This window comes from Colletotrichum destructivum, chromosome 4 (assembly GCF_034447905.1).
Source record: "Colletotrichum destructivum chromosome 4, complete sequence".
NCBI classification, from domain to species: Eukaryota; Fungi; Ascomycota; class Sordariomycetes; order Glomerellales; family Glomerellaceae; genus Colletotrichum; species Colletotrichum destructivum.
Genome location: NC_085899.1, coordinates 1368690 through 1389682, shown reverse-complemented (window position 1 = coordinate 1389682; position 20993 = coordinate 1368690). Strand labels below are relative to the sequence as shown.

Here is a 20993-nt window from a genome sequence, read left to right as displayed (position 1 = left end):
TAGGAAGATGGGGGGGTCCTTGACCCTTGCGCGGTCGGAGGCCTTATGCCCAGAGGAGTTTGTGCTTGTCTGTTGTACGATTTTGCTACACGGGGGGAGGGCAACGCCGCTGTAGAATGAGATGTGGTGGACTTACTGTATCAATACTCACGAGAGAGCTTCGTGCGGGATTTCAATCTCGAAGGCAGGCTACGAATGGCTTATGTCTCCTGTGTATGGGATTAGCCTTACAAAATCATAGATGACGTTTTCTTTTTGTTTGTCTCAACACTATCGAATGCCTCCAGCTTGGCGATGTGAGAATGTGATTTCCACGCTCACGTACGTGGCATGTCTGCTGAGAGGTGCCATGACCGAATATTGTCTCGCGTTATAGGAAACACGTGATGCTGATCGCCGTGCTAGTTGCTCTAATATACAATCCCGCGCCCGCCCCAATGGTGTAATCAAGTGTAGACCGGAGGATTATCTGCTGAACCTTAAGCCTCGGTGGAAAGCTGCACCCCTTCGGCAGCAAGAGCCCGCTGGTAATCCGCCTGGGCCTTTTTGAGCGCCTCGAGCGTGGGTTGCATGATGGCCAGCACGGCCTTGCGCCCGCCCTTCTCGTGCTCCGGCCGCCACCCCCTAATCTTCTTACCCGTCGCCTTGTAGTAATCCATAATTTCCTTCTTCTTGGCGCGGATGATATCGTCTCGGGCCCTCTCGGCCTCCTCAGCGACGGCGTTGATGCGCTCGGCCGAACGGCCCAGCGACTCGACAAGGTACTGCAACTCGTTGGCGCGGTCCGGGTCTCCCGAGAGGAACGCGTTCCAGAACTGGTGCAGGAACTCGACCGTGGTCGCGTGCGTCAGTGAGCACCGCTCGGCTACCTCGGCGGGGAGGCCCATGGGGCGGGACTCGTCCGTTGTTGTGTCGCCGTACTTCTCGGCGCGCCGCTGGCGGATGCCCGCCATGATGTCGTCGCCCGCAGCCTTGCGCGCGGCTCGGGAACCAACATGAATCGGCCGCTGTGCCTCCTCATCGCTGTCACTGTCGTCGAGGATGCCGATGCCCGCGCGGAGGTTCAGGCCGCCTGCGCCGTCGGTCTCGATGGTCTCAAGGTCGGTCTGAATGTCAAAGAGGACGTCCGACGGGTTCTGCTTCGCAAAGGCGAGGGAGTTGGCTGACTTGGCCTCGTCTTTCTTGGCAAAGAAGCGGTTCTGCTCCTTGATGTTAAGGATGATCTTGTTCTCCTTAGCATCGCCTCGCAGGTCTCGGAGGGCGAGCTCCTGCCACGTCGAGTCTTCAGCCTCGGGGCCAGCTTCACGGTCAGAGGGTGCCACGTTGGACAACATCCTCTCGCTGAGACTGTTGAGGGTATTGACGATGGGCACGTTCTTACGCGGCCGCATCTCAATGTCCTTTTGGTTCCCGCTCTTGAAGCCACCCTGGTTCTCCTCGTTGCCGTAGACATCGATGATATGCGGCACACTCTGCGCCATACTCCTCCGCTGAAACATAGCGGTGTTCTCGCTGGCGTCGTGGGCGTCGAACAGGGCGTCCCGCTTGATGCCCTCCTTCCTCTCGTCAGTGATCCTGTCACCCTTGAGGGTGCGGAACAGCTTGCTCAGGAAGAAGCGGGACCAGAACTCGCTCTCGGGAATCTTGGGTACGTTCTCGTCGTACAGCCTCTTAACGAGCGGGTGCTGCGCCATGATGAGCTGGACCATCTCGACCGTGATGTCGAGCTTGAGCACGTCGTTCTCCAACCGCGGCTTTATCGACGGCAGGACATTGTACGCGCCCTTTTGCTGGTTCACCTCGATGGCGTGGGCGCGCAAGAGATTCGTGCGTGTCGACCAGAACTGTGCGTTGAAGGCGGCGTCCGATATCGACTCGGGCTTCGTCGCACGCGCGTCCATGTACGTCTGGTGAAGCGTCCGGTCTTTCTTCATGAGGGACTGCTGCAGCTCGATGTCACCCTTGAGCTGCGCGTCGTCGAACCAGCGCGCACTGCTCGGCTTCGAGTTGACGGAGCTGGCGAATGCCATTGAGCCCGAGCCCGAGCCGCCGCCGGTGGCTCCATTAGATCCGTTTGCCGTTGAGTTCGGGGTTCCGCTACCCGATGGCTTGGGAACGTTGGGATCGCCGGAGCGGATGTCAGCCAGCAACCTTGAGAGCAGATCCTTAATGGCATTGGCCTCGGATCTGGCCTCGGTCGACGTGAAGTGGAAGAGATAGGGCGTCTGCTCCGCGGCTTCGGGAGGCTTCTCAAAGATCTTTAGCATCACCTTGGCCGCGCTGTCTGGTGTTTGTTGCAAATCTATCGCTAGTCTCAGTCTCGTTGCTTTCGGGAAGTTGATGAGTCTTTTGCGGCTTACTCGTGATATTGCTGATAGACAGTGAAACCGTAGGGGGGCCATCGCCAGGTGCTGGAGTCCAGATTACGAACTGCCGGTCCTGCCTCAAGGTTAAGAAGCCATCCTTCTTCTTGAATGCCGCCCGGCCGGACGGCAAAGCCATTTCTGTGTTGGTTGGATTTTCAGGAAGCGCCGTGATGCATTACGGTTGAGAGCCCTTTCGCCACCACCATTCACTCCCTCAATGCGCACTTGTCCACCTCGACTCAGGTGAGTTGGCTAGAGTCCAGGGATGAGACCCGGTACGTCAGGCGCGGCCGCACTGGCCAACGCAATCTCGTCGAACCTGCCTTTGGATTTCTGGAACGGTAAGATTTTATTGTTCGGAAGTGGAAGTCGCGTGGTGACGTGGAATGGGAATCGATCAGTGTCTTGCTTTCACTTGGATTTGAAGTCTCCAAGTTCAAAGCTTCAGCCACCAGAGCTTATGCTGCCTGAAGTGGCGCGCTCGTGCCAACCTGCCAGGTGGTGACACCTCTATAGAGCCGTCAGCGGCAGTAGACCACTCAACCAATCGTCGACTCAAAATTAACATCATCTGGTTACCACGCAGAAGTCACCAAGGTCTCGCATCACACACGACAGCCCAATCTTCTCAACGATCGTAGGGGTTTTAATTGCTACCTATTCTACAGGATGCAAATGCCTGCCAGTCATCTCCCAATGCAAGTCAGGAGCCAGTCCCGGAAAATCCATTGCCGTCCTCAAACGCCGAAATCTCAGAAAACCAGACTCTTTCCCGTGTCTATGCATGCGTGTTCCCGCGTATCTCGTCCAAGTCTCGTAAAAATGTCGTGACCCTCTCGACAACACATCCAAAGGGCAGTAAGGCTATTACTCATGGCCCATGGGCTTAGATGTGGTGTCTGAAGCGGAGCGATCGGCGACCGTGGGCTCTCTTCTTCTGCCAGACCAAGACCTCAGTCGTGCCAGACTGGCATTTGGTGCCAGGAGCCATACTCATGAGCACCGACCACTGACCAGAGGCACAACGTTGGAAATGGGAACCGGACACGCAGTTCCATTGACCCTCGGGGTTGCAAGCCTTGCCAGGGGTCATGGAGCCGTCGGCCGCATCGCCACCGGATCCAACGCCGGGAGAGGGGGCGACGGATGGCACAGCAGACGGTGCAACGGAGGGAGCAACGGAGGAGACTACTGCCGAGGTAGGAGCGGGCCCTGCGGTCGGGACTTCAAGCTCCGAGGTGCACTCTTCACTAGTCGCAGCTGGCTGGCTGACGGTCGCGAAAGTAGTTGGTTGAACGGATGAGACAGCAGGGGCATTGGAGGCCGAGACCGTTATGAAGACACCACCGGGGCTTGGAAAGGTCAGCAAGGGGGTTCATGATGAAGTTATTACGGGGACACCAACAGAGACGGCGCTCCTCCAGCAGCACGAGTGGTAGTGGCCGAGGTGCTGGGCTGAGTGGTCTGGGGAACAGACGGGACGGGGACGACGACGGAGCTCGGGCTGCTGGGAGGGTTGCCGCCGCTACCTCCACCAGAGCCACCACCGGTTCCGGGATTGGGGGCGACAACGGCACCGCAATTGCCGATAGGGGCGGCAGTTCTAGTGCCAGCCGTGGTGACATCTGGGCCAGGGTCGGGGAACATGACGTCGGATCCTTCCAGGGTGCTGCAGCCGTTGGCGATGTTGGCCTTGAAGATCTGGGGTCGGCTGCTGAATGAGGTGGCGACGTTGCCTCCAGCGCCACCACCAGTGATGGTAATGACGGCGCAGTTCATGTAGCTGTTATTGGGGTCAGCAAGACTTGCCTTCGACGCTAGCAAGAAGAAGGCATTAGGGGTAAGAAACGTACAACTCTCGGTTACCGATATTGTTGAACCAGGTCCAGGCGAAGATGGCGTCCTTGGCAGATGGAGTGTCGGCCGGCAAGGTAAACTTGAGAGATGAGGTGCCAGCGACGGGACATGCGCCGATGTAGCTGTGGATGACGGTGAAGGTCTTCCCGCTGTCAAAAGAGAGGGCGGCCTGGCAACTACCTCCATTGTGATTGGCACCACCGGCGATGGTCATGCTGTAAGCCTGGCCAGCCTGCCAAGTGGCGACGGGAGAAGCCTTCTCAGTGCCGAGGAGGTTCAAGGTTCCCTTGCAGGGGAAGTCGCTGCCGGAAGCACTCAGGGGGCTGGTGATGCTGTAGTCAATGTCGTAGCCGGCGAAGGGGTTCTCCTTGGATCGCAGAGGCGGCGGGTAGGTGATGGCCATGTGAGCGGTGGCTTGACTGGCAAGCAGCGCGAGCGCAGATACGAGAGTGGCCTTCATGTTGTCGTTGCTGGTGGTATGAGAGGCCGGTGCGAGATGGGATAGCTTGATTTTGTTTCTTCTTCCGGGAAAGAAGAACGGCGATTGGGGCTTGATGTTGTGATTTTTTTGGTTCAAAAAAGGAGGGGGGCTCAGTCAAAGAATGTGTTTGCTCCTCGTCTTGAGAAGTTCGCGCATGGGATGTTCAAGTTGTGGGATTTCGGTATGTTGTTGGTGAGTGAGAGTGAGTCGCTCAAGTCAATGTGACTGAGACGGAAGGGGGATGTCTTCAACTTGTTTTATTCTCGGAGAAGAGAACAGCAGTTGTAATCGAGCCGGCTCGAGGTACAGAGAGTCGAATGACGGACCCTTGTTTTTCTTTGAAAGGTTGAAGGAATGTGGTGAATGTGCAATAGTGAGGCTGGTCGGGAAGGGTAGTACGTAACCGTTGCGGATTCCAAAGAGGCAGGGGAAGGAAGGAACAGTGATGAGGCTACTTGCTATCCACACGTGGAAAGAGCAAGGTAAAACCGAGTTGGGCTGGATCCGTGACAGTCAAGAGCGTGTATGACGCACCGTGGTAGACGAGAGTGAGCAATGAATGAAAAATGCGCGAGGTGAAGGAAAAAGAAGAGTCCCGGAGCCCAGATCGAGCTGCTGATGAAGTCAGGTGCGGATGGAGTAAGAGGAGGTGGTTGAGGAAGGCGGGAGGCTGTCATGGGGTCTTTATCGTCGGACAGAAAAAAACCATACCACGCGCGGCCAGCCCATCCATCTCGGGCAGGAAGGTACGAACGGGGAGGGAGGGAGCAAGGGTGAATCGGCCAGTGTCTGCACCGCATCCCGTCGTCTCGTCCAGTCGCATACATGGTGCATCATGATCCATGGCCATGCGGTCTGGCTAGCGGTCGCGGGGTGCGCTTCCTCTCTCTACTGTCGTGCCGCAAGAAACCACCCCTGTCGTCTGCGCTTTCTTCTTCTTCTTGTTCTTTACCGTCATCTACTTCTACAGAGGTACATTGCTTTCTCGTCTTGGTCACGTCTGGCCGATGGGTACAGCTACCTGCCAGGCCTTGCCAACCGGATCTCGGATGCTGGCAGCTAGAAGGGCCCTTTGCCATCCCTTCGACGTAGTGTAGGTCCGACGCGGACAACGGCTGGCTTAACGTCCTCCCTTTTCTTCTCCCTCCGGATTCTTTTCCCACGGCCCAAGTCAAGGCGCAAACCTCGGCTGCTCCGTTCCCTTCCTTCCTGTCCAACGGCGCATCGACGACGAGAAACTCGAAGAAACCCAAGTTGCGCCCAGGAGCCGGCGCCGAATTCCAGGTCTTGTACGCCCACCTTTGCCTCCCTTGCGCTCCCCTTGCCCTTGCCCTTGGCTGTATCTGCGCCGAACCAGCCGCCTGCTGCCGCCTTGCCGGTCTGGGTCTCTCCGGTCTTGCATGCGATGCTAGATGCCTACTTGGCCAACATGACCACTAAGGCAAGGTACCAAATCACACAAGGACCCTTGTCCCTTCTCGGTTGCGGTACGCAGCGCACCTGGTAGGTAATGTTAGTCAGTGGGCAGTGTGGTATGGCGCGTTTGTCTCTGATGCGAGGTGCGGATGCGGGCTGGTGGCTAGGAAAAGTGGGAAAGATGGATGAACCAGGGGTCCCGAAAGAGACGGTGCTGATCCAGAACGGTCATTGGCCAAGGGACGGATGCGCGAATGGCAGGCCACAGCGGTAGTTGCGCGGTAAAGATCTGAAGCGCAAGGGGCGCAAACCGACCCTTGGAGGAGGGTGGGCGGGTGGTGTGGTGGTGTCACCGGTCACTGGTGTGTTGCGTGTCTCTGATCCTTTTTGCGTCGCTCGACGTTGCTGCTGCTTCCTTCTCTCCCAAACCCCAGACACATCCAATCAGTTAACCCGCAGGTTGTCTGAACCGTTCGTGAGATGTCCGGCTTGCTGATTGGCCCAGCCCGTTTACTCTATCACCTCACTTAAGTACATATGCTTGCTTTACCTAACAAGCTACGTGCAACTCATCTTCTGGTTGTGACACGACTATTAGATCGCATCATTAGACCAGATCGCGTTGGCAGAAACCAGACGGGGAGGGGAAGGGGGGGGGAAAGGATGAGGGAAAAAATAATAAAAAGCGAGTTTTCAAAAAAGAGATGGAACGGCTACCGCAGCGTGTTGACGATTTCCTTCTGTCCAACTGCAAAAGTGCCTCTGTGCCCGCTACCACGACAAAATCGAGCCAAGCCGCCGAGGGTTCCCCACTTGGACCTTAGGTCCACGCCCGACTGCATTCCGTCCAGTGTACTGGCGAGCCCCTCTAACCAGCGGTCATCCCCCGGGAACCGACTGTGACGTGACTTGGCGAGATGGCTAAAACAGTGTGGGAAAGTCAAAGGAAAGAAGGAAGGAAGGACTCAAGGAGTCCTGGAAGAAGGCGCTCTGAAACATGCGACATGCGCCGCCAAATGGCATGCGTCGTGCAACCGCCACGAATGGAAATGTTTCCTGCCATCCCATTACAGCCGCCAGCCAGAATACCCCTGGGGCTGCAGTCGCATCGGACCTTGGCTACTTCGCCGTGTTGCTATTTTTCCTTCGACAATCCTACCCAGGGTTACAAAGTTAGCACAAACCGAGAGGCCGCTGTCGTCGGGTCCTTTTTACCCATCGAGAAGTAGAGTAACAGCTATGACCAGACATCACGTCATCCGCACGCTGTTTTGCCCTGCTGTTCCGAGGAATGTGTCCCCTCCAGACCGTGGAAGCAGCCCTATGCAAGGCAATGACTTCAACCCGGCCACGCACTGTCATATTCCTTCCCACACAAGACCTCTCTTTTGCTGGGTAGACAGGTACCTCGTGCAGCGACGATGCTAAACCTACCGTCTGAATTATTCCCGCGACACTAGTGTTTCCTCTTGGTCTTCTCCCTTCCATCACGGCCACTCGTGCTGTCCTGATGTCCAAACTGTTGGTTGAGAACCTGATTCATGGCTCACAACAGCAAATTATCTGTTGTCAATACGCCTCATTGTCTTCGTCCACTCACACGCGCAGGACCATCTTGTTTAAAGTAATGTTTTAACATGTTCCAGCCACCTTATGATAGATGGCTCTAGCCTAAGCTACTTCTCAATTCCTACGCTTCTCATCACCAACTTTGTTCAGCTACCTGTGGCACCCGGCCTTCACATACACGTCTGGGCCATGACTGACGTTCTCACATCTCCCTTGATTCCGTATCATGGCACAACGACGTGAAGCTTGGACAACAGTCGCCCTGCTTGTGGCATCTTTGCCAGAGGCCCCTATGTCGCTGCCCTCCCAGACACGAAAACCCATGGAAGCTGGCCCCCAGCCGTCGTATTACCAATACGAAACCTTCAGCCAAGCAAGTGCATTGCCGACAGAAAGCCCAACTTTGCCTCTCTTGGCCTAGAGATTGGCTAGCTCCAGCTGACAAACCACCAAAGGTCTCCAGAGAGCAGCCTTTTTAACATCTGTCCTAGGCTTCGCGGATCAACTATGTATAGTTGACGCTAAAGGAGTATCGATGCCAAGACAGGCGAGGCGGTGTTCCCACGGCGTTATCGGTATGCCCTGGTCATCTCGTCATGCACCTCATTTGGCTTCCTCGGTGCCGTCAGGAGCACGACCGGGTCCGCTGGCAGGCACCGGGGAAACTTGTTGGGGACCATGATGCTGCCCGTGGTTGTTGAAGGGCTTGGCTGCATAGCTGTTGCTCCCACTACGATGCTGCGCTCCGTACTGATGCATTTGCGAGGGGCTTGTTCCGAAGTGTTGGGGTCCAGGGCTATTGTACCCACGGACGTTGCCAACTAAGCTAGGGTGTTAGCACTTTATTGGTATCGAGCGCCGGGTACCATCTTACCCTGACCGCCGGGTTGCTGCGGGGTGAACGCAGGCTGCTGGTACTGCACGTTGGGGCTCATGCCGTACACGGGCTGTCCCTGCTGAGACCCTTGGTGAACCATCATAGGTGCTGATGGGCGTCCGGGGCTGGGGTAGCCGTTGGCCCCGGGGATGGGTTGAGGCGGTGCGCCGTTCGGAGACATGAACTGGGTGTGGCTTCCGGCATACATGGGCATCTGTCCAGGAGCCGGAACCATCCCCTGAGGGCTCATGAACTGGGGCATCATCGGCGCTCCCATTGGACCACCAGGCTGTTGCGGCATGTATTGATGGTTGTTGGAGAAGTTCCGGTAACCACCCATCTGAGGTGTGCCCGGTCCGACAAACGGCTGCATCATCGGCTGATTGTAAGGAACCTGGCCGGCCGAGCTCATTGCCGGCGTGTAAGTGATCGGGACTTGGGTCATCCGAGGAGAGGCGAACGACTGGGCCGAATTCGAATGCATCATCCGGTGGTCATCCATGTTCTGGTACGGCGTGTGGGGAACGTGACCATGCTGATTCTGTATGGGCATGGGCGGCATGTGCGGCGACTGGCGCGGACCCATGCCGTGGGCAGGCTGCTGCAAATGGAATGGAAGCTGATGCTGGTGGGCACTCGGCACCACGTGCGTGTGGTTCGGCGTGGCGATCGACGACGCGGCGAACGACTGGCGCTCCAAGAACTCCTTGGAGGTAATGAGCATTGTAGAGTCGGGCTTCTCGTTGTCCGAAGGCGCTCTCCAGGTCGGCGGAGTGTCGTAAGAGGGTCTTAGCCCCTCGTTATCCTCCCAGTTCCGACCTTGAGGGGGCGTAAACGTCTTAACATGGGCAAGAATGTAACACTTTTTGATATCGACGGCTTTCGTCTTCCGACGAATGAGCTGTCCAGCGGAGGACGGGGTTGACGTCGCTTCAACGGCAGCGGCGGCAGCACCGGTAATAGCAGCAGCCCCGGGTCCGGCGGCAGCACCAGCGTTGTTTGTAGCAGCGGAGCGAGGGCTTGATCCGGCACTGGGATGTCCGTTGGGGTTGAACGAGGTCGCGAACGGATTCGGTCTAAATTCGTGACTGTTTGGGTTCAACTTCCCCCCCATGTGGTTTGGCACAGCGGCAGCGCGCCGGAATGCTTCAGTGTTATTATTCGCGGGCCCAGTTGGCGGCATGCGCATATCCTGGCCACCAGCATGTTGGTTAGGCGACTGCGACATCTTCTGCTGTTCCACGTTGCGCAAGCGCTGGGCCAGAGGCTGACGGCTCTGTTGAGCCATGTGTTGACCGGATCTGTCGTTCCTGTAACCTTGGTTATGGTACTGAGGACTGGCGTAAGACTGGCGCGCATTGGGATGACGGCTCGGGACGTTGGAGGGAGAAATGGTCTGTTGCGCAGGCGTTGGGCGCGCAGCGCTCCTTGTCTCGGCGGGAGCTTGTGTTGCCGGAGCATCTGGAGGAGGCTTTGATGTGCCTTCCTTTGGCGGAGTGTCCTTACCCTTGATAGTCGGCGTTGTCTTTGTGCGAGCAACTTCCTCCGCATTCTGGAGCGCCTTGGCCTGGATCTCCTTTTGTCTATCGGGATCTTTGGCGATAATGGAAATAAGGTCGGTTGGGACAGGGGTCGACAGCTTGAAGGTGTCGGCAAACTTCTTCAGCTCCGTCAATTTGACTTCCTTGTCGGCCTTTGCCTTACTGCTCCGAACCTTCTCAGCATTTTGCCGCTGTTGGCTGGCAAAAGTCTTGAAAGAGTTGAGAACGTCGCGTTCCACAGTCAAAGCCGCGCTTGGCGCGCCCTCTTTGACCTGAGGAGAAATGGTCCGGCTCGTAGCTGCAGAGGGACGGGACGCAGCGGCTGAACTGTCAGCGGCCTTGGCATCGCTGGTCTTCGCAGTGGCTGGCTTCGTCTCTGACGGCTTGACCTCGGGCTGTTTGGTCGGCTCTTGCTTCGGAGAAGACTTGGTGGAGGCAGTCGGGTCGGCGGCCTTGGTTGCCTCAGTAGACTGGGCAGAACTCCCTTTGTTGACGAGCTGGCTCAGGAGCTTGGCATCCTCCGGCTTTACGGTGGTCTGTTTCTTCGGAGGCGCTCTCAACTGCGATGAGATGATCGCAGGATCAATGGGAGCGCCAACAACCGTTGTATTCGCAGAAGGTGCTCGTTTCGCGGGAGGAGTGTACTTGTTCTCGCGGCTGGACAAGGGCGGGAAGTCTTGGCGGCGAACTCCGCTATACCTAAACACGGCTATTAGCTTAGACTGCTCTTTGTAGCTATATGGCAAGCAAGAACCTACTTGTCTTCTTCGTCACCACCACGATCATCGCCGCCGCTGCTGACAAAGTCCATCACGCGCTCCTCCGCTACGTGCGCCGTGGTGGCCAAGCTTCGCTCAATCTCGCGAGCCTTGCGATCCGCAGCGGCCATGCGCTCTCGGTATTGAGGGTGGCTTTTGTCAATGGTAGTGGTGTAGATGTTCTCGTCATAGTCCGTCTTGAGGCCGAAGAGCCGCTCATTCTCGGCGAACTGATCCCAAGTTCCTCCGCTGCTGGAGGACTTCTCCAGACTACCGTCAATGCCGTCGCCGGCGTCGGGGACCCATGGCTGAAGGGTTCGTTCGTTGCCTGGTCGATTGTTGGATATGGCGGTATCGGTTCTGAATCCAGATCGGGCGCCTCAAATACAGTTAGCATCCTTCCAAGGGGTTGATCGGATGTATGTTTTTTTTTCCAAGCGCACCGTTGGGGCCCTTTCCGTCAGGCTTACCACCCATGGCCGATTCTCTCTTGTTGTAGGGCATATTGTTCAACTTGTTGCCGTTATTCCCGATTTCACTCTGGGGTTTCTTAGGAGCGACCATTGCGCAGTCTTGAGCTGTCGAGGTGATACAAGAAAGGGAAACTTGGTCGGCAGTGACACCGTGACTACCAGTAACCTCCAGCCCCCTGCGACGAAGGGTCAGTCAATGTCCTGGTTATTTTTGGAAGCAGGAGAGTCTTGTTTTTGCTCAAATCCACAATGGAAGAGCAACGTAATAGATATTTTCGAGCAGACGGGTTCGCTCGCAGGCGGCACCGCACCATCGACGAGCAAAGGCGGAGATGTAATTCTGTGGAGCTACGCACCTTGCGACGGGAAACGGAGGATGTTTTAAATCGTCGAGCTCGAAAATTGAACAGTCGCCGTTGACTGTTGGTCGGCGGTGCAATCAGACGGCGAGGCCGCAACCGGCCCTGTATTTCCGGGCAGATTCAACTGTAGTAATGACAATGTTGACCACAGTTAGCTTCCAGGGTCGAACGGCGGGGGAGCGGCATGGAGGACAGATAGCTCGACGCAGACTCAAGGACAAGTACCGCGGCGAGAAAACAGAAATAAGGGCGTGGCAATGGTTTGACGGAGAAAAAGGAGGGAGACGATGTCGCAATGTCCGAGGACTTGGGCTCGAGGGGTAGCAGACGAGGATATGGAAGAGGCAGATGGCTGTGTGTCTCACCTGGTTGTGGTCCTGCGGAAAGGGTTCGAAGAGGCCTGTGGGAAAGGGGAGAAAAACGAAGGGCGTCCCAGGATATCTTCCAGCCGGGAAGAGAAAAAAAAAGGGACTGCACGAGCTGCGCCGCAATTGGGCGACTCGATTCGGAGGTTTTGGGGGGAGCGGGCTCAAGACACGAGCGTCGATCGTGGGCGAGAAAAGGGCGAGGACATGGAGGGAGTTGGGATTGGGTGTGGAGGTTGAGGCGATATGAGGTGAGGTGAGGCTTTGTTTTCCACTGCAGGCCAGCAGCAACTGGCGCCAGCAGTCCCCTACAGATGTGCCAGGCCTTTCTAGGCTGTGAGAGGTCGGATGCTAACCCGGGGTACTTCTCTCGCCGGTGGACCTACACTGCCGAATGGTGTACCCTGCGCCTTGTCGGTTTGGACGGGGGCTAACGAAGAGGCGTGGTGTAGGTGCGGGTACGGATAGTGCTCCCGGGGGATGGTCAGAAATGAGTTGCCCCCTTCATTGGACAAGCCCCTCGAGGCCATTGAACCACCCACTAACTTTGTGTAATCTGGATAGGTAGTCTATTAAAGGCACGAGACACCGCCCTGAGGGCTTCGGCTTGTCCACACTGTTATGTTGGAATTAGGTGGTTTGGCGGTAGGCACCTGGACTACCTACAGGCTGCCTCGGAAAGTAAGTAGTTAACAAGGCCTAGAAGCACTGGTACCGATACAATCCCCCTGATTCCTCGTTCGTCCCTTCTGAAACACGTTTTTTGTACTTTCCGTCTCTATTCTTCTCCTCTCTTGGTCGCTCATCTGTTTGTGCATGGTTCCTAGGAAAACTACCCTGCCTAACAAAATCTACCAAACACCACTTCGGCACAGAATCCAGGAGGACCGTGCTCTGTGTTGCCCTCCTTCCCCTCATGTCCCTGAAGTGTCCATGCAGAGTGTTTCGAGCAGTCATTAGCTATTGACTTGCTGTATCTGTGCCTAAGTAGCAATGCTGGCCTCGGCAACAACAGACACTGAGACTCATTTCAAGAGGTATCCTTCTCCAAGTTGTCTGCAGACCCTCATTTCTTAATGGATAAGTAGCTTGTATCTAGATAGGTATTGAGGGGCACTCACCGAAGAAGATCCAAGGCGTCCACAACAGCCCGCATCTGGCCAATCAGTGGGTTCCATGTAGACGGTCGCTTGTTAGGTGTCCCCTCAAGGTCCGCAAGGTTGTTATAGGTTTGGATGGAGAATTTGTGGGTTTCCCAAGCTCAGCTTGGCTCGGCGGTACTGTATCCTAGAGTTGAACCATAGAATCCGAGAATCCTAGAATCCTAGCAAAGAGGGGCAAAGGGAAACACAAGTAGGTATGCAACGTATTGTCCAGCCGTTTGACTCCGTTTGGATCTAGGCATTTGGTGTTCTTGCTGCGGCCATCAGGACAGCTTTCACAGGAAACAGTCAACCTTGGGACTGGATCGCACTCAGTCTCTTGCTCCAGCTGATTCCACCTTACGTACTACCTGAGGCACCGGTCATCACTGACCTATCCACTCCCCGCTAGACTGTCCGTCAGTCAACCTTCCTTACCTAAGACCGACACGCACACACACAAGCACAGGTTGTGCAAAGCTCCCCTGATAATCGTTCTAACAGCAAAAGGATTTTCCTTGAGAAGAAATTAGGCAAGCTAGGCAGACACAAGAAATTCTACTACATATGTTCACAAAGGATACATTTCCCCAATCTACCGCAAATGCTTGACTGTTGGTACACGGATTGTTCGGCCGCTACGTGGTCGGGCTATTTCCCGTCTACACCCGAAGGCCAAGCTCCTCAGCATACGGCAGAGCGTACAGGTCACCGACCGCCGCAACACTAGCCTTACCCTCCAGGATCGTCTTCGTCGCCTGCAAAGACGCTGTCAGCATTGGGATTCGGAAAATGTGCTCGGGAGATTTGTGCGCCTACCGTCTTGAGCTTCTCAGCCGTAACAGAGCCAATAGAGTTGGCGACCTCGGCAGCGTTGATGGGCTTGCCGTTGTGGACGAGGCCGGATCCGGCGAGAAGAATGCTTCCGCTGCGCTTCTCGGTGGCCTCGAGAGCGTCGAACTTGGCCTTGGCAATGGCCTTGGTCAAGTCCTCCTTGCTAATGGTACCCTCAGAGATGCTCTTCAGGGCCTTGACGGCCTCCTGAGCAGCAGTGCGGATGGCGGAGGCGGGTCCAGAAAATTGGACAGAGAGGAGGCCGGCGTCAGAGTAGCTAAGGTTGACTGTCGAGGTGGACAGGCCAGGGGCAGAGCCAACAGCCTTGTTGATCAGGCTGAAGCCCGGGGACCACTTGATGCTGGACTTGCCACCCAGAAGAGCCGCAAGTACCGCAAGCTCAGGGGAAGTCTGACCGTTAGTGGCACCGGGGAAGGCAATAACCAGGGAGTTGCCGGAGGGGCTGTAGGTGCGCTGCTCACCACCATAGTACTTGGTGGCAGCCGTGTTCAGGGCCAGCTTTCCGGAGGAAGCGGAGGGGACAGACTTGAAGAACTGCTCGGCCCACTTGCTCACGTTCGCGGCGGACGCACCGTCGGCGACAAGAGCAATGTTCGGTTTGGCGTAGGCAGCCTGGGCGAACTCAGAAACGGCAAACTCGCTCAGGTAGGGTTGGATAGGGATCGAGGGCGTCAAGTTGGCAGGGGAGCCGAGGCCGGAGTGGAAAGCGACCGAGTGGGCAGAGTCGAGAGCAAGAGCGGCAGCGCTGGTGGCGGACTGCTTCAAGCGAAGGACGGGCTGAACCTCCTCGTGGAACTCGTGCGCTACGGAACAATCAGCGGCCGTGTCACACATTGCATCGTCTTCCGTGAGTCTCACTGGTGTACTTAGTCTGCGAGACGACTTCGGCGAGAAGTTCCGTGAAGTAGGGAAGGTCATCGCGGAAAAAGCTGGCCTCGAGAACTAGGGCTTCGCGGGTGTGGTAGGCGGTCAATTGGCTGCCGAGGAGCTCGGATTCGCGAACGATGCGCAGACCAGAGCGCTTCGAAGTGTTCTACTCGTTGGAACCCATGTCAGCGCACCGTGTCTTCCCGGTTTGGTTCCAAGGGTTGTATCAGGCGTCGCATCGTACCTTGAAAGCAAAGGACTCGAGGCCAACAGCCAGTCCGGGGAGAGGCTGATATCTGGTACCGGCCTTAGCCACGATGGCCAACTTAGTCGTAGGGCCCTGCGAGTCTCTCGCAGCAACCTTGACACCGCCAACGTCGGAGGTCTCGAAGGCGCCGGAGCCAGTAGCAGCACTGGCGAACCGGCGACCCGAGATTGTGCGAGCACAGCTCGAGTGGCGGAGAGCCTGCTGCGCAGGTCTCGTGAGAGACGGTCTAGAGATCATTGCGATGATGCGGTTGCCGACAATTGGCAGATCCAGTTTCGTGACGCTCAATTCGTCGGAGCTTCAACAAGAAAGTGCCTCGTCACAATCCCGACCAATTTTCGATCCATCGAACGAGGTTAGCTACGGGTCACTGGTTCCGTCACGTGATGAAAAACTGCCTTCTCCCCGAGCCTCCAATGAACGCTCGACTGATTACTTACGACAGGGGCTGTGTACCCCACCCATCCCGTCCTTTTCCTATGCAACTGCACACAGTGACCTTAGGTAAGCGTAGTGATGAGGAGGCTATTGCCTGCGGCCTCGAGAATTGAGGCTGGTGACCGCTCGTTTTGCAATTGAATCCCGGCTCCTCCACTCACCAGCCGCAGGCCCATTCTTACCTAAGGCGAGTTCTAGCCTTCCTAGGTACGTATCAGGACAGCGCCGCAGCAGCTCCATATGACTGTGGTGACTAGGCGCTTTACATCGAGTTTGTCCCCCACCCCGCCTAAGGTGGCCCGCCGCTCAGGAAAAAAAGTTCCATAGACGCTCGACATTCATCCCAACGCGACCACTCGACTGCGACCACACCATTTTCTAGCCGAGTACCCTTCTTTCCCTACCCTACGCCGATATTGTAATCTTTCAATGACTTCGCGGTAGCTTTTGTGGCAGCTCTAGGGATATTGAGAGGGTCTCTAGAGTCGATCGATTCCTGAATCCACGTTTCGCGATGTTGGTGGTGAGTTCTACATGCCACCAACGAACTGGGACCAATAGTTCTTTTCTAACACTTCCACCAGACCAAACATGGCGCTGAGCTTTGTGCTCATCTTGTCAACGACATTTGCGGCGAGCTTCCTGCTGTAAGTTTGCCTATGCCACCGCCTTTCCCAGTTGACGTATCAAGCTGGCGCATTCTTGGCGGCGTGCATCGGTTCTCTCTCGTGCTAACGATTGCCTTTGAAGCGGATCCTAGGAGTTCTGTTCAGCAAAGGCAGGTCTACCATTGCGCAGCTCGTACAGACTACAGCCCTTACTCCACGCCAATTGCGCCATGGCCTCGCCGTCCTCGTCCAGCAGAACCTCGCATACCACCAGGCCGATTCCCAAAACACGATTGCCACATACGAGGCCAACCCAGATGGATGCTACAGCCTCATTCGAGCTGGAAAGATTATCGAGATGGTTGGCATAGAATACGGAACCGCCGAGCAGGAAGTTGTGCAGACGATCATGCAACTCGGCCATGCTAGGGTGTCGGATCTGCTACAAGCATTCGAGGGCAGAGATGGGCCGAGCATCAATGGCGACCATGCGACCAACGGTCATGTTAACGGCAACAACTCTAAACCGAGGACCAATGGGCACGCCCTGGTGCACTCGTCTCACGAGTTGCACGCCATTCTGAGCAGGTTGATTGCAGCAGAGATCGTCGACCAAGTCGGTCCCAAAACATTCAGGAACCCTGAAGATGTCTACCGCGAAATCGAGGACGAGGTCACTAAGACGGCCCCCGGTGAGCGAACGACGGCGCGGAACAAAGAACTCATGCACCAAGAGGTTGCAAAGAGATTGCGGGAAGCTCGCGATGAGAGTAAAAAGTTGAAGCGACAAGTGGGACGAGGCGGCATGTTTCCGACCAAGCGAAGAAAGCTTACGAATGGCAACGGCAAACGACAGTCCTCGGACTGGGATGACGATGTTCCAGAGCTCGAGGTGAGTTCTGATGTGCAAAGCACGGAGGGCCCGACCGGCTGACAGTAGCATAGTCGCACATTGTTCTCAGGGTTAATACCGAAAAATGTCTCGTCGAGCTGCGCAACCAACGACTTGCTCAGTATGCGGCTGATGCTTTTGGAGAAGTCACCGGCCAGGTGTACCACACCGCCTTGCGGCTCTTGACACAACAAATACCTCGCTGTCAACTAGACCCAAGAATCGACTCAGATATCAACGATGGCGACGGCCCAGGCTCGAATGTACGCCAGGTCACTGTGACCAGCATGGAAATTCTTGAAAACCTCGACGAGTCTGTCGACGTCTCCTACGGAGTGGGCAAAGCCTCGGCAGACCAGGTAGACCTCAGAAGCGCTGAGAAAATCAGAGCTACGCCGGCCCAACCAATGTACGATTCCGACGACTCTTTTGACGAAAGCCCGCCTCTACAGAGGGCTTCTGCGCGCCCTCAAGAGAATGGCGCAGGAGGCAGAGGCTCTGGTGACAGCGAGGACGACGAGCCGCGGACGGCTTCCGGGTCTCGAGAGGCAAGGGTCAAGTTCGAGGACGGACCTGCACCGGGCGCTAGTCGTATGGATCATGTGCGACAGCATCTGCTCCTCCTGGCGGAAAGCAGGCAAGGTTTCTTGCGGCATTGTGGCGGCCAGGGTCGAGGTCAATGGACCGTTGACTTCAAGCCATTGATCGACGGTTTCAAACAGACTGAGGTGGACGCCGTCATCGAGCAGTCATTCGGTCGACATGGACTCCGTCTGACTCGAATATTGCGAGAAAAGGGCAAATTGGACGAGAAGATGCTCCCTTCCCTTGCTCTCATGAAGAAGGGAGAGGTCCAAGGCAAGATGCTTGCCATGCAAATGGCAGGCTTCGTTGACGTCCAGGAGGTTCCCAGAGATGCCAGTCGAACAGCAACCCGAACCATGTTCTTTTGGTTCTTCGACATTGAGAGGACTGAAGCTCAGCTTGTTGACGATTTCTACAAGACCATGCTTCGATGTCTCCAGAACCTGGAGGTGCACCGGTATCGAGAACGCAATATCCTGTCATTCGTGGAAAGGAATGACGTGAAGGGCAAGGAGGAGGAAGTCATGACTGCGGAGCATTACAATAAGTACAGCAGATACTTGGAGTTGCAGAGTAAGCTTCTCGGTCACGTCATGAGGCTTGACGATCTAGTGGCCGTCTTCAGGGATTACTAGATGGGACCAAGCGTCGGTGGTTGACTCCTTGATATCCGCTTCATAGTATACCGCGAGTTTGCCGTGGAGTCTGTGTGTGTGTGTGTGTGTGCGCCCGCGCGCCTGAGCCGGCAGAGGAAGAGCATCGAAGAGTCGGATTTGGGAAGGAAGGGCAAATGATAGATACCCAACAAATCAAAATGAAAACGCTGTCTTCTGGTTGCAGCGTCTCAGCATTGCACCCGACCGACTACCGCGACATCCGCTACTGGTCGGTATTCACTCGACTGCTGTTCAAGTACCTGTGGTCCAGTGTACGACAGGCACCTAGTCGATATAGGTACGAGCCCCTCTCTCGTTTCTGGACATCAACAATGAGCCGTAGTCAAACCCACTCGGTCAGCGGTTGCAACGGTCGGAGCTAGCGCGCCGGTCAGTAGCTATGCTTCGGCGGACAAACCCCTGTCGTGCCCAGGCATACTCCACTTCCCGACGCTCGGCGGCACTAGAGGGCCCTGTCCCTGCAGGGCCAGCAATTAAGCTGCGAGTTCGGGCAGACGTGGTTGAGTAAAAATTTCCCAGCTGTCTGTCTCCAAAACTTTGAATCGCTCTTCTCTCCCCGTACTCATCGAGTTGCTTCGTGTGATATCCGTGCTCCCGACCCTGACGACAGACCAACCTCCGGAGCCTGCCCATTCTCTTGATCCATTGGAACCCCATTCTTCAAGCCCCTCGCCTTTCCAAACGCAAGTTTTGATTCAAGATGTCTCCGCCCGTTGCTTCTAAGCAGGAGAGGGAGTCGAACACCGCGCGACTCTTGGGTTCCGGTACGCATTTGCGCTCATGCTCTGTCGACACAAGAAGCACGGCGTGCTAACCCTCTGTAGGCTCCGCTGGTATCGCCGAGTTGGCCGTCTTTCACCCTGTGAGTCTTGCGACAAGCTGCGACAATTCGGATGTTGGGCGTGGAACTAACGTGGAGCATTAGGTCGACACCATTGCGAAGCGCTTGATGAGCAACCAGAGCAAGGTATGCTCGACCACTCTCCCCCGGACTTGGATACTTTGGCAATATGGCGTGCGTAAGAGAGCAGGCTGACATGTATCTAAACAACTCCAGATTGCCGGCATCGACCAGCTCAACCAAGTTATCTTCAAGGACAAGGCCACTGCGACCGCCGGCCGCAAGTTCTTCTCTCTCTTCCCCGGCCTGGGCTACGCCGCCGGGTACAAGGTCCTCCAGAGAATATACAAGTACGGAGGCCAGCCCGTCGCCAGAGACTTCCTTGCCAAGAACTATGGCGAGGATTTTGAGCGCGCCTTCGGCAAGAAGACTGGCAAGGCCATCATGCACTCCACCGCCGGCAGGTGAGTCAAGATCCATCGAGTAGGATAGGTGGGGCTTTGTCGCTCACCGTGCGGAATGACAGTTTGATCGGTATCGGAGAGATCGTTCTCCTTCCCTTGGACGTCCTCAAGATCAAGAGACAGACGAACCCCGAGGCCTTCCGCGGCCGCGGTGTCTTCAGGATCGTCGCCGACGAGGGCTTTGGTCTTTACAGAGGATGGGGCTGGACTGCCGCCCGTAACGCTCCTGGATCATTCGCTGTAAGATCTTTCGTCTACCCCGCTAGTAGTATCGTCATAACTGACTTTCAATGCGCAGCTGTTTGGTGGTTCCGCCTTCACGAAAGAGTATCTCTTCAAGCTGGACGACTACAACAAGGCCTCGTGGTTCCAAAACTTCATCGCCTCCATCGCTGGAGCCTCCGCCTCCCTCCTCGTCTCCGCTCCCCTCGACGTCATCAAGACCCGCATCCAGAACCGCAACTTTGAGAACCCCGAGAGCGGCTTCAGGATCATTTCCAACATGATGAAGAACGAGGGTGCCTCCGCTTTCTTCAAGGGACTTGTTCCCAAGGTAAGATTATTCTCATCTTACCCTTACCATACCTTCATTTTCAAGTGATAACTGACACGATCACCTCTCAGCTGTTGATGACCGGCCCCAAGCTGGTGTTCTCCTTCTGGCTTGCGCAGACACTCATTCCCGCGTTCGATGGTATGCTTAAATAAATTAAAAGAGCCTGGATTATGAAGGCAATGGCGTTGGGTTGATAGACGCGGAGTCTTGGGGACTGAACCTGATAGACGGTTGGGTACTGCAAAGACCCGACAAACGGGTTATAGACAAAGATAAGAAGCAAGGTGTTTCGGCTGTCACCCCAAAAGAAGGTGAGATAATGTACAACAAAGTAGGATCCGTTCTGATGAGACAAATCGCCTCTGTTTTTAATACACTCATATATACAAAGTCACTAGAGCTGTCCATAAAAGCCGAACGAGCATTGATCAGTACAGAGCAAGTCTCATATAGCTGTGCTGGCATTTGTGCTGGCATTGCTGATGATCCGCAGTCTCGAAATTTTACAGTACCTAGCTACGAAAAGCAAATGCCTGATGTTAACCTGAGAGTATGCTGGTGAGCATATTATTATAGTACGATGTGCCATCCAGAAATGATTCAAAAGTTGTCAGGTTGCACGTTTTGGTGCCCGGAGCCCACAAAGTCTCTAGAAGGGGAGCAACGCGGTCGTCGCCATTTGAGAAGTGACCCACGGGCAAGACCTTGGGTTCCCTTCGGCCACCCCAGGGACAA

At 55.7% G+C, this 20993-nt stretch overlaps 6 protein-coding genes across 6 annotated transcripts; 2 read left to right on the top strand and 4 right to left on the bottom strand.

The window, feature by feature from the left end:
• Position 1: 1 nt before the first annotated feature.
• On the bottom strand, positions 2-2787 carry CDEST_06339 (Putative BSD domain, PH-like domain superfamily, TFIIH p62 subunit, TFIIH subunit Tfb1/GTF2H1). Its single transcript, XM_062922498.1, has 2 exons — positions 2361-2787; positions 2-2302 (listed from the first exon to the last, which is right to left on the bottom strand). Exons 1-2 carry the CDS (start codon positions 2500-2502, stop codon positions 480-482), a joined length of 1965 nt encoding a protein of 654 aa, XP_062778549.1. The 5' UTR covers positions 2503-2787; the 3' UTR covers positions 2-479.
• Positions 2788-2939: 152 nt separating this feature from the next.
• On the bottom strand, positions 2940-5349 carry CDEST_06338 (uncharacterized protein). The gene is made up of 3 exons (XM_062922497.1): positions 4220-5349; positions 3772-4149; positions 2940-3718 (listed from the first exon to the last, which is right to left on the bottom strand). Exons 1-3 carry the CDS (start codon positions 4681-4683, stop codon positions 3253-3255), a joined length of 1308 nt encoding a protein of 435 aa, XP_062778548.1. The 5' UTR covers positions 4684-5349; the 3' UTR covers positions 2940-3252.
• Positions 5350-7757: 2408 nt separating this feature from the next.
• CDEST_06337 (Putative LsmAD domain-containing protein) lies at positions 7758-12327 on the bottom strand. The gene is made up of 6 exons (XM_062922496.1): positions 12066-12327; positions 11695-11824; positions 11309-11514; positions 10866-11244; positions 8564-10806; positions 7758-8510 (listed from the first exon to the last, which is right to left on the bottom strand). Exons 3-6 carry the CDS (start codon positions 11427-11429, stop codon positions 8293-8295), a joined length of 2961 nt encoding a protein of 986 aa, XP_062778547.1. The 5' UTR covers positions 11430-11514; positions 11695-11824; positions 12066-12327; the 3' UTR covers positions 7758-8292.
• Positions 12328-13709: 1382 nt separating this feature from the next.
• CDEST_06336 (Putative peptidase M16, metalloenzyme, LuxS/M16 peptidase) lies at positions 13710-15512 on the bottom strand. Its single transcript, XM_062922495.1, has 4 exons — positions 15174-15512; positions 14921-15095; positions 14027-14865; positions 13710-13965 (listed from the first exon to the last, which is right to left on the bottom strand). Exons 1-4 carry the CDS (start codon positions 15432-15434, stop codon positions 13870-13872), a joined length of 1371 nt encoding a protein of 456 aa, XP_062778546.1. The 5' UTR covers positions 15435-15512; the 3' UTR covers positions 13710-13869.
• A 465-nt stretch (positions 15513-15977) lies between these two features.
• Positions 15978-18546, top strand: CDEST_06335 (Putative RNA polymerase III Rpc82, C -terminal, winged helix-like DNA-binding domain superfamily). The gene is made up of 4 exons (XM_062922494.1): positions 15978-16158; positions 16220-16282; positions 16386-17135; positions 17189-18546. The coding sequence occupies exons 1-4, from the start codon at positions 16150-16152 to the stop codon at positions 18353-18355; spliced, it is 1989 nt and encodes a 662-aa protein (XP_062778545.1). The 5' UTR covers positions 15978-16149; the 3' UTR covers positions 18356-18546.
• A 374-nt stretch (positions 18547-18920) lies between these two features.
• CDEST_06334 (Putative mitochondrial carrier domain superfamily) lies at positions 18921-20645 on the top strand. The gene is made up of 7 exons (XM_062922493.1): positions 18921-19161; positions 19222-19259; positions 19323-19364; positions 19455-19702; positions 19765-19942; positions 20001-20255; positions 20327-20645. The coding sequence occupies exons 1-7, from the start codon at positions 19098-19100 to the stop codon at positions 20408-20410; spliced, it is 909 nt and encodes a 302-aa protein (XP_062778544.1). The 5' UTR covers positions 18921-19097; the 3' UTR covers positions 20411-20645.
• The last annotated feature ends 348 nt before the right edge of the window (positions 20646-20993 follow it).

Bases quoted from the DNA above. Each gene is read 5' to 3' on its own strand.
- CDEST_06339 (XM_062922498.1), bottom strand. From the start codon at position 2,502: ATGGCTTTGCCGTCCGGCCGGGCGGCATTCAAGAAGAAGGATGGCTTC. The intron at 2,303-2,360 runs GTAAGCCGCAAA...GACTAGCGATAG, and splicing joins GTCTATCAGCAATATCACGA to ATTTGCAACAAACACCAGAC.
- CDEST_06338 (XM_062922497.1), bottom strand. From the start codon at position 4,683: ATGAAGGCCACTCTCGTATCTGCGCTCGCGCTGCTTGCCAGTCAAGCC. The intron at 4,150-4,219 runs GTACGTTTCTTA...CCCCAATAACAG, and splicing joins AATATCGGTAACCGAGAGTT to CTACATGAACTGCGCCGTCA. The intron at 3,719-3,771 runs GTTGGTGTCCCC...GACCTTTCCAAG, and splicing joins GCTGGAGGAGCGCCGTCTCT to CCCCGGTGGTGTCTTCATAA.
- CDEST_06337 (XM_062922496.1), bottom strand. From the start codon at position 11,429: ATGGTCGCTCCTAAGAAACCCCAGAGTGAAATCGGGAATAACGGCAAC. The intron at 11,245-11,308 runs GTGCGCTTGGAA...ACTGTATTTGAG, and splicing joins TGACGGAAAGGGCCCCAACG to GCGCCCGATCTGGATTCAGA. The intron at 8,511-8,563 runs GTAAGATGGTAC...ACCCTAGCTTAG, and splicing joins GCAGCAACCCGGCGGTCAGG to TTGGCAACGTCCGTGGGTAC.
- CDEST_06336 (XM_062922495.1), bottom strand. From the start codon at position 15,434: ATGATCTCTAGACCGTCTCTCACGAGACCTGCGCAGCAGGCTCTCCGC. The intron at 14,866-14,920 runs GTGAGACTCACG...ATTGTTCCGTAG, and splicing joins CTCGCAGACTAAGTACACCA to CGCACGAGTTCCACGAGGAG. The intron at 13,966-14,026 runs GTAGGCGCACAA...GCGTCTTTGCAG, and splicing joins CGGCTGAGAAGCTCAAGACG to GCGACGAAGACGATCCTGGA.
- CDEST_06335 (XM_062922494.1), top strand. The intron at 16,283-16,385 runs GTAAGTTTGCCT...TTGCCTTTGAAG, and splicing joins TTTGCGGCGAGCTTCCTGCT to CGGATCCTAGGAGTTCTGTT. The intron at 17,136-17,188 runs GTGAGTTCTGAT...ACAGTAGCATAG, and splicing joins ACGATGTTCCAGAGCTCGAG to TCGCACATTGTTCTCAGGGT.
- CDEST_06334 (XM_062922493.1), top strand. From the start codon at position 19,098: ATGTCTCCGCCCGTTGCTTCTAAGCAGGAGAGGGAGTCGAACACCGCG. The intron at 19,260-19,322 runs GTGAGTCTTGCG...GTGGAGCATTAG, and splicing joins AGTTGGCCGTCTTTCACCCT to GTCGACACCATTGCGAAGCG. The intron at 19,943-20,000 runs GTAAGATCTTTC...TTCAATGCGCAG, and splicing joins ACGCTCCTGGATCATTCGCT to CTGTTTGGTGGTTCCGCCTT.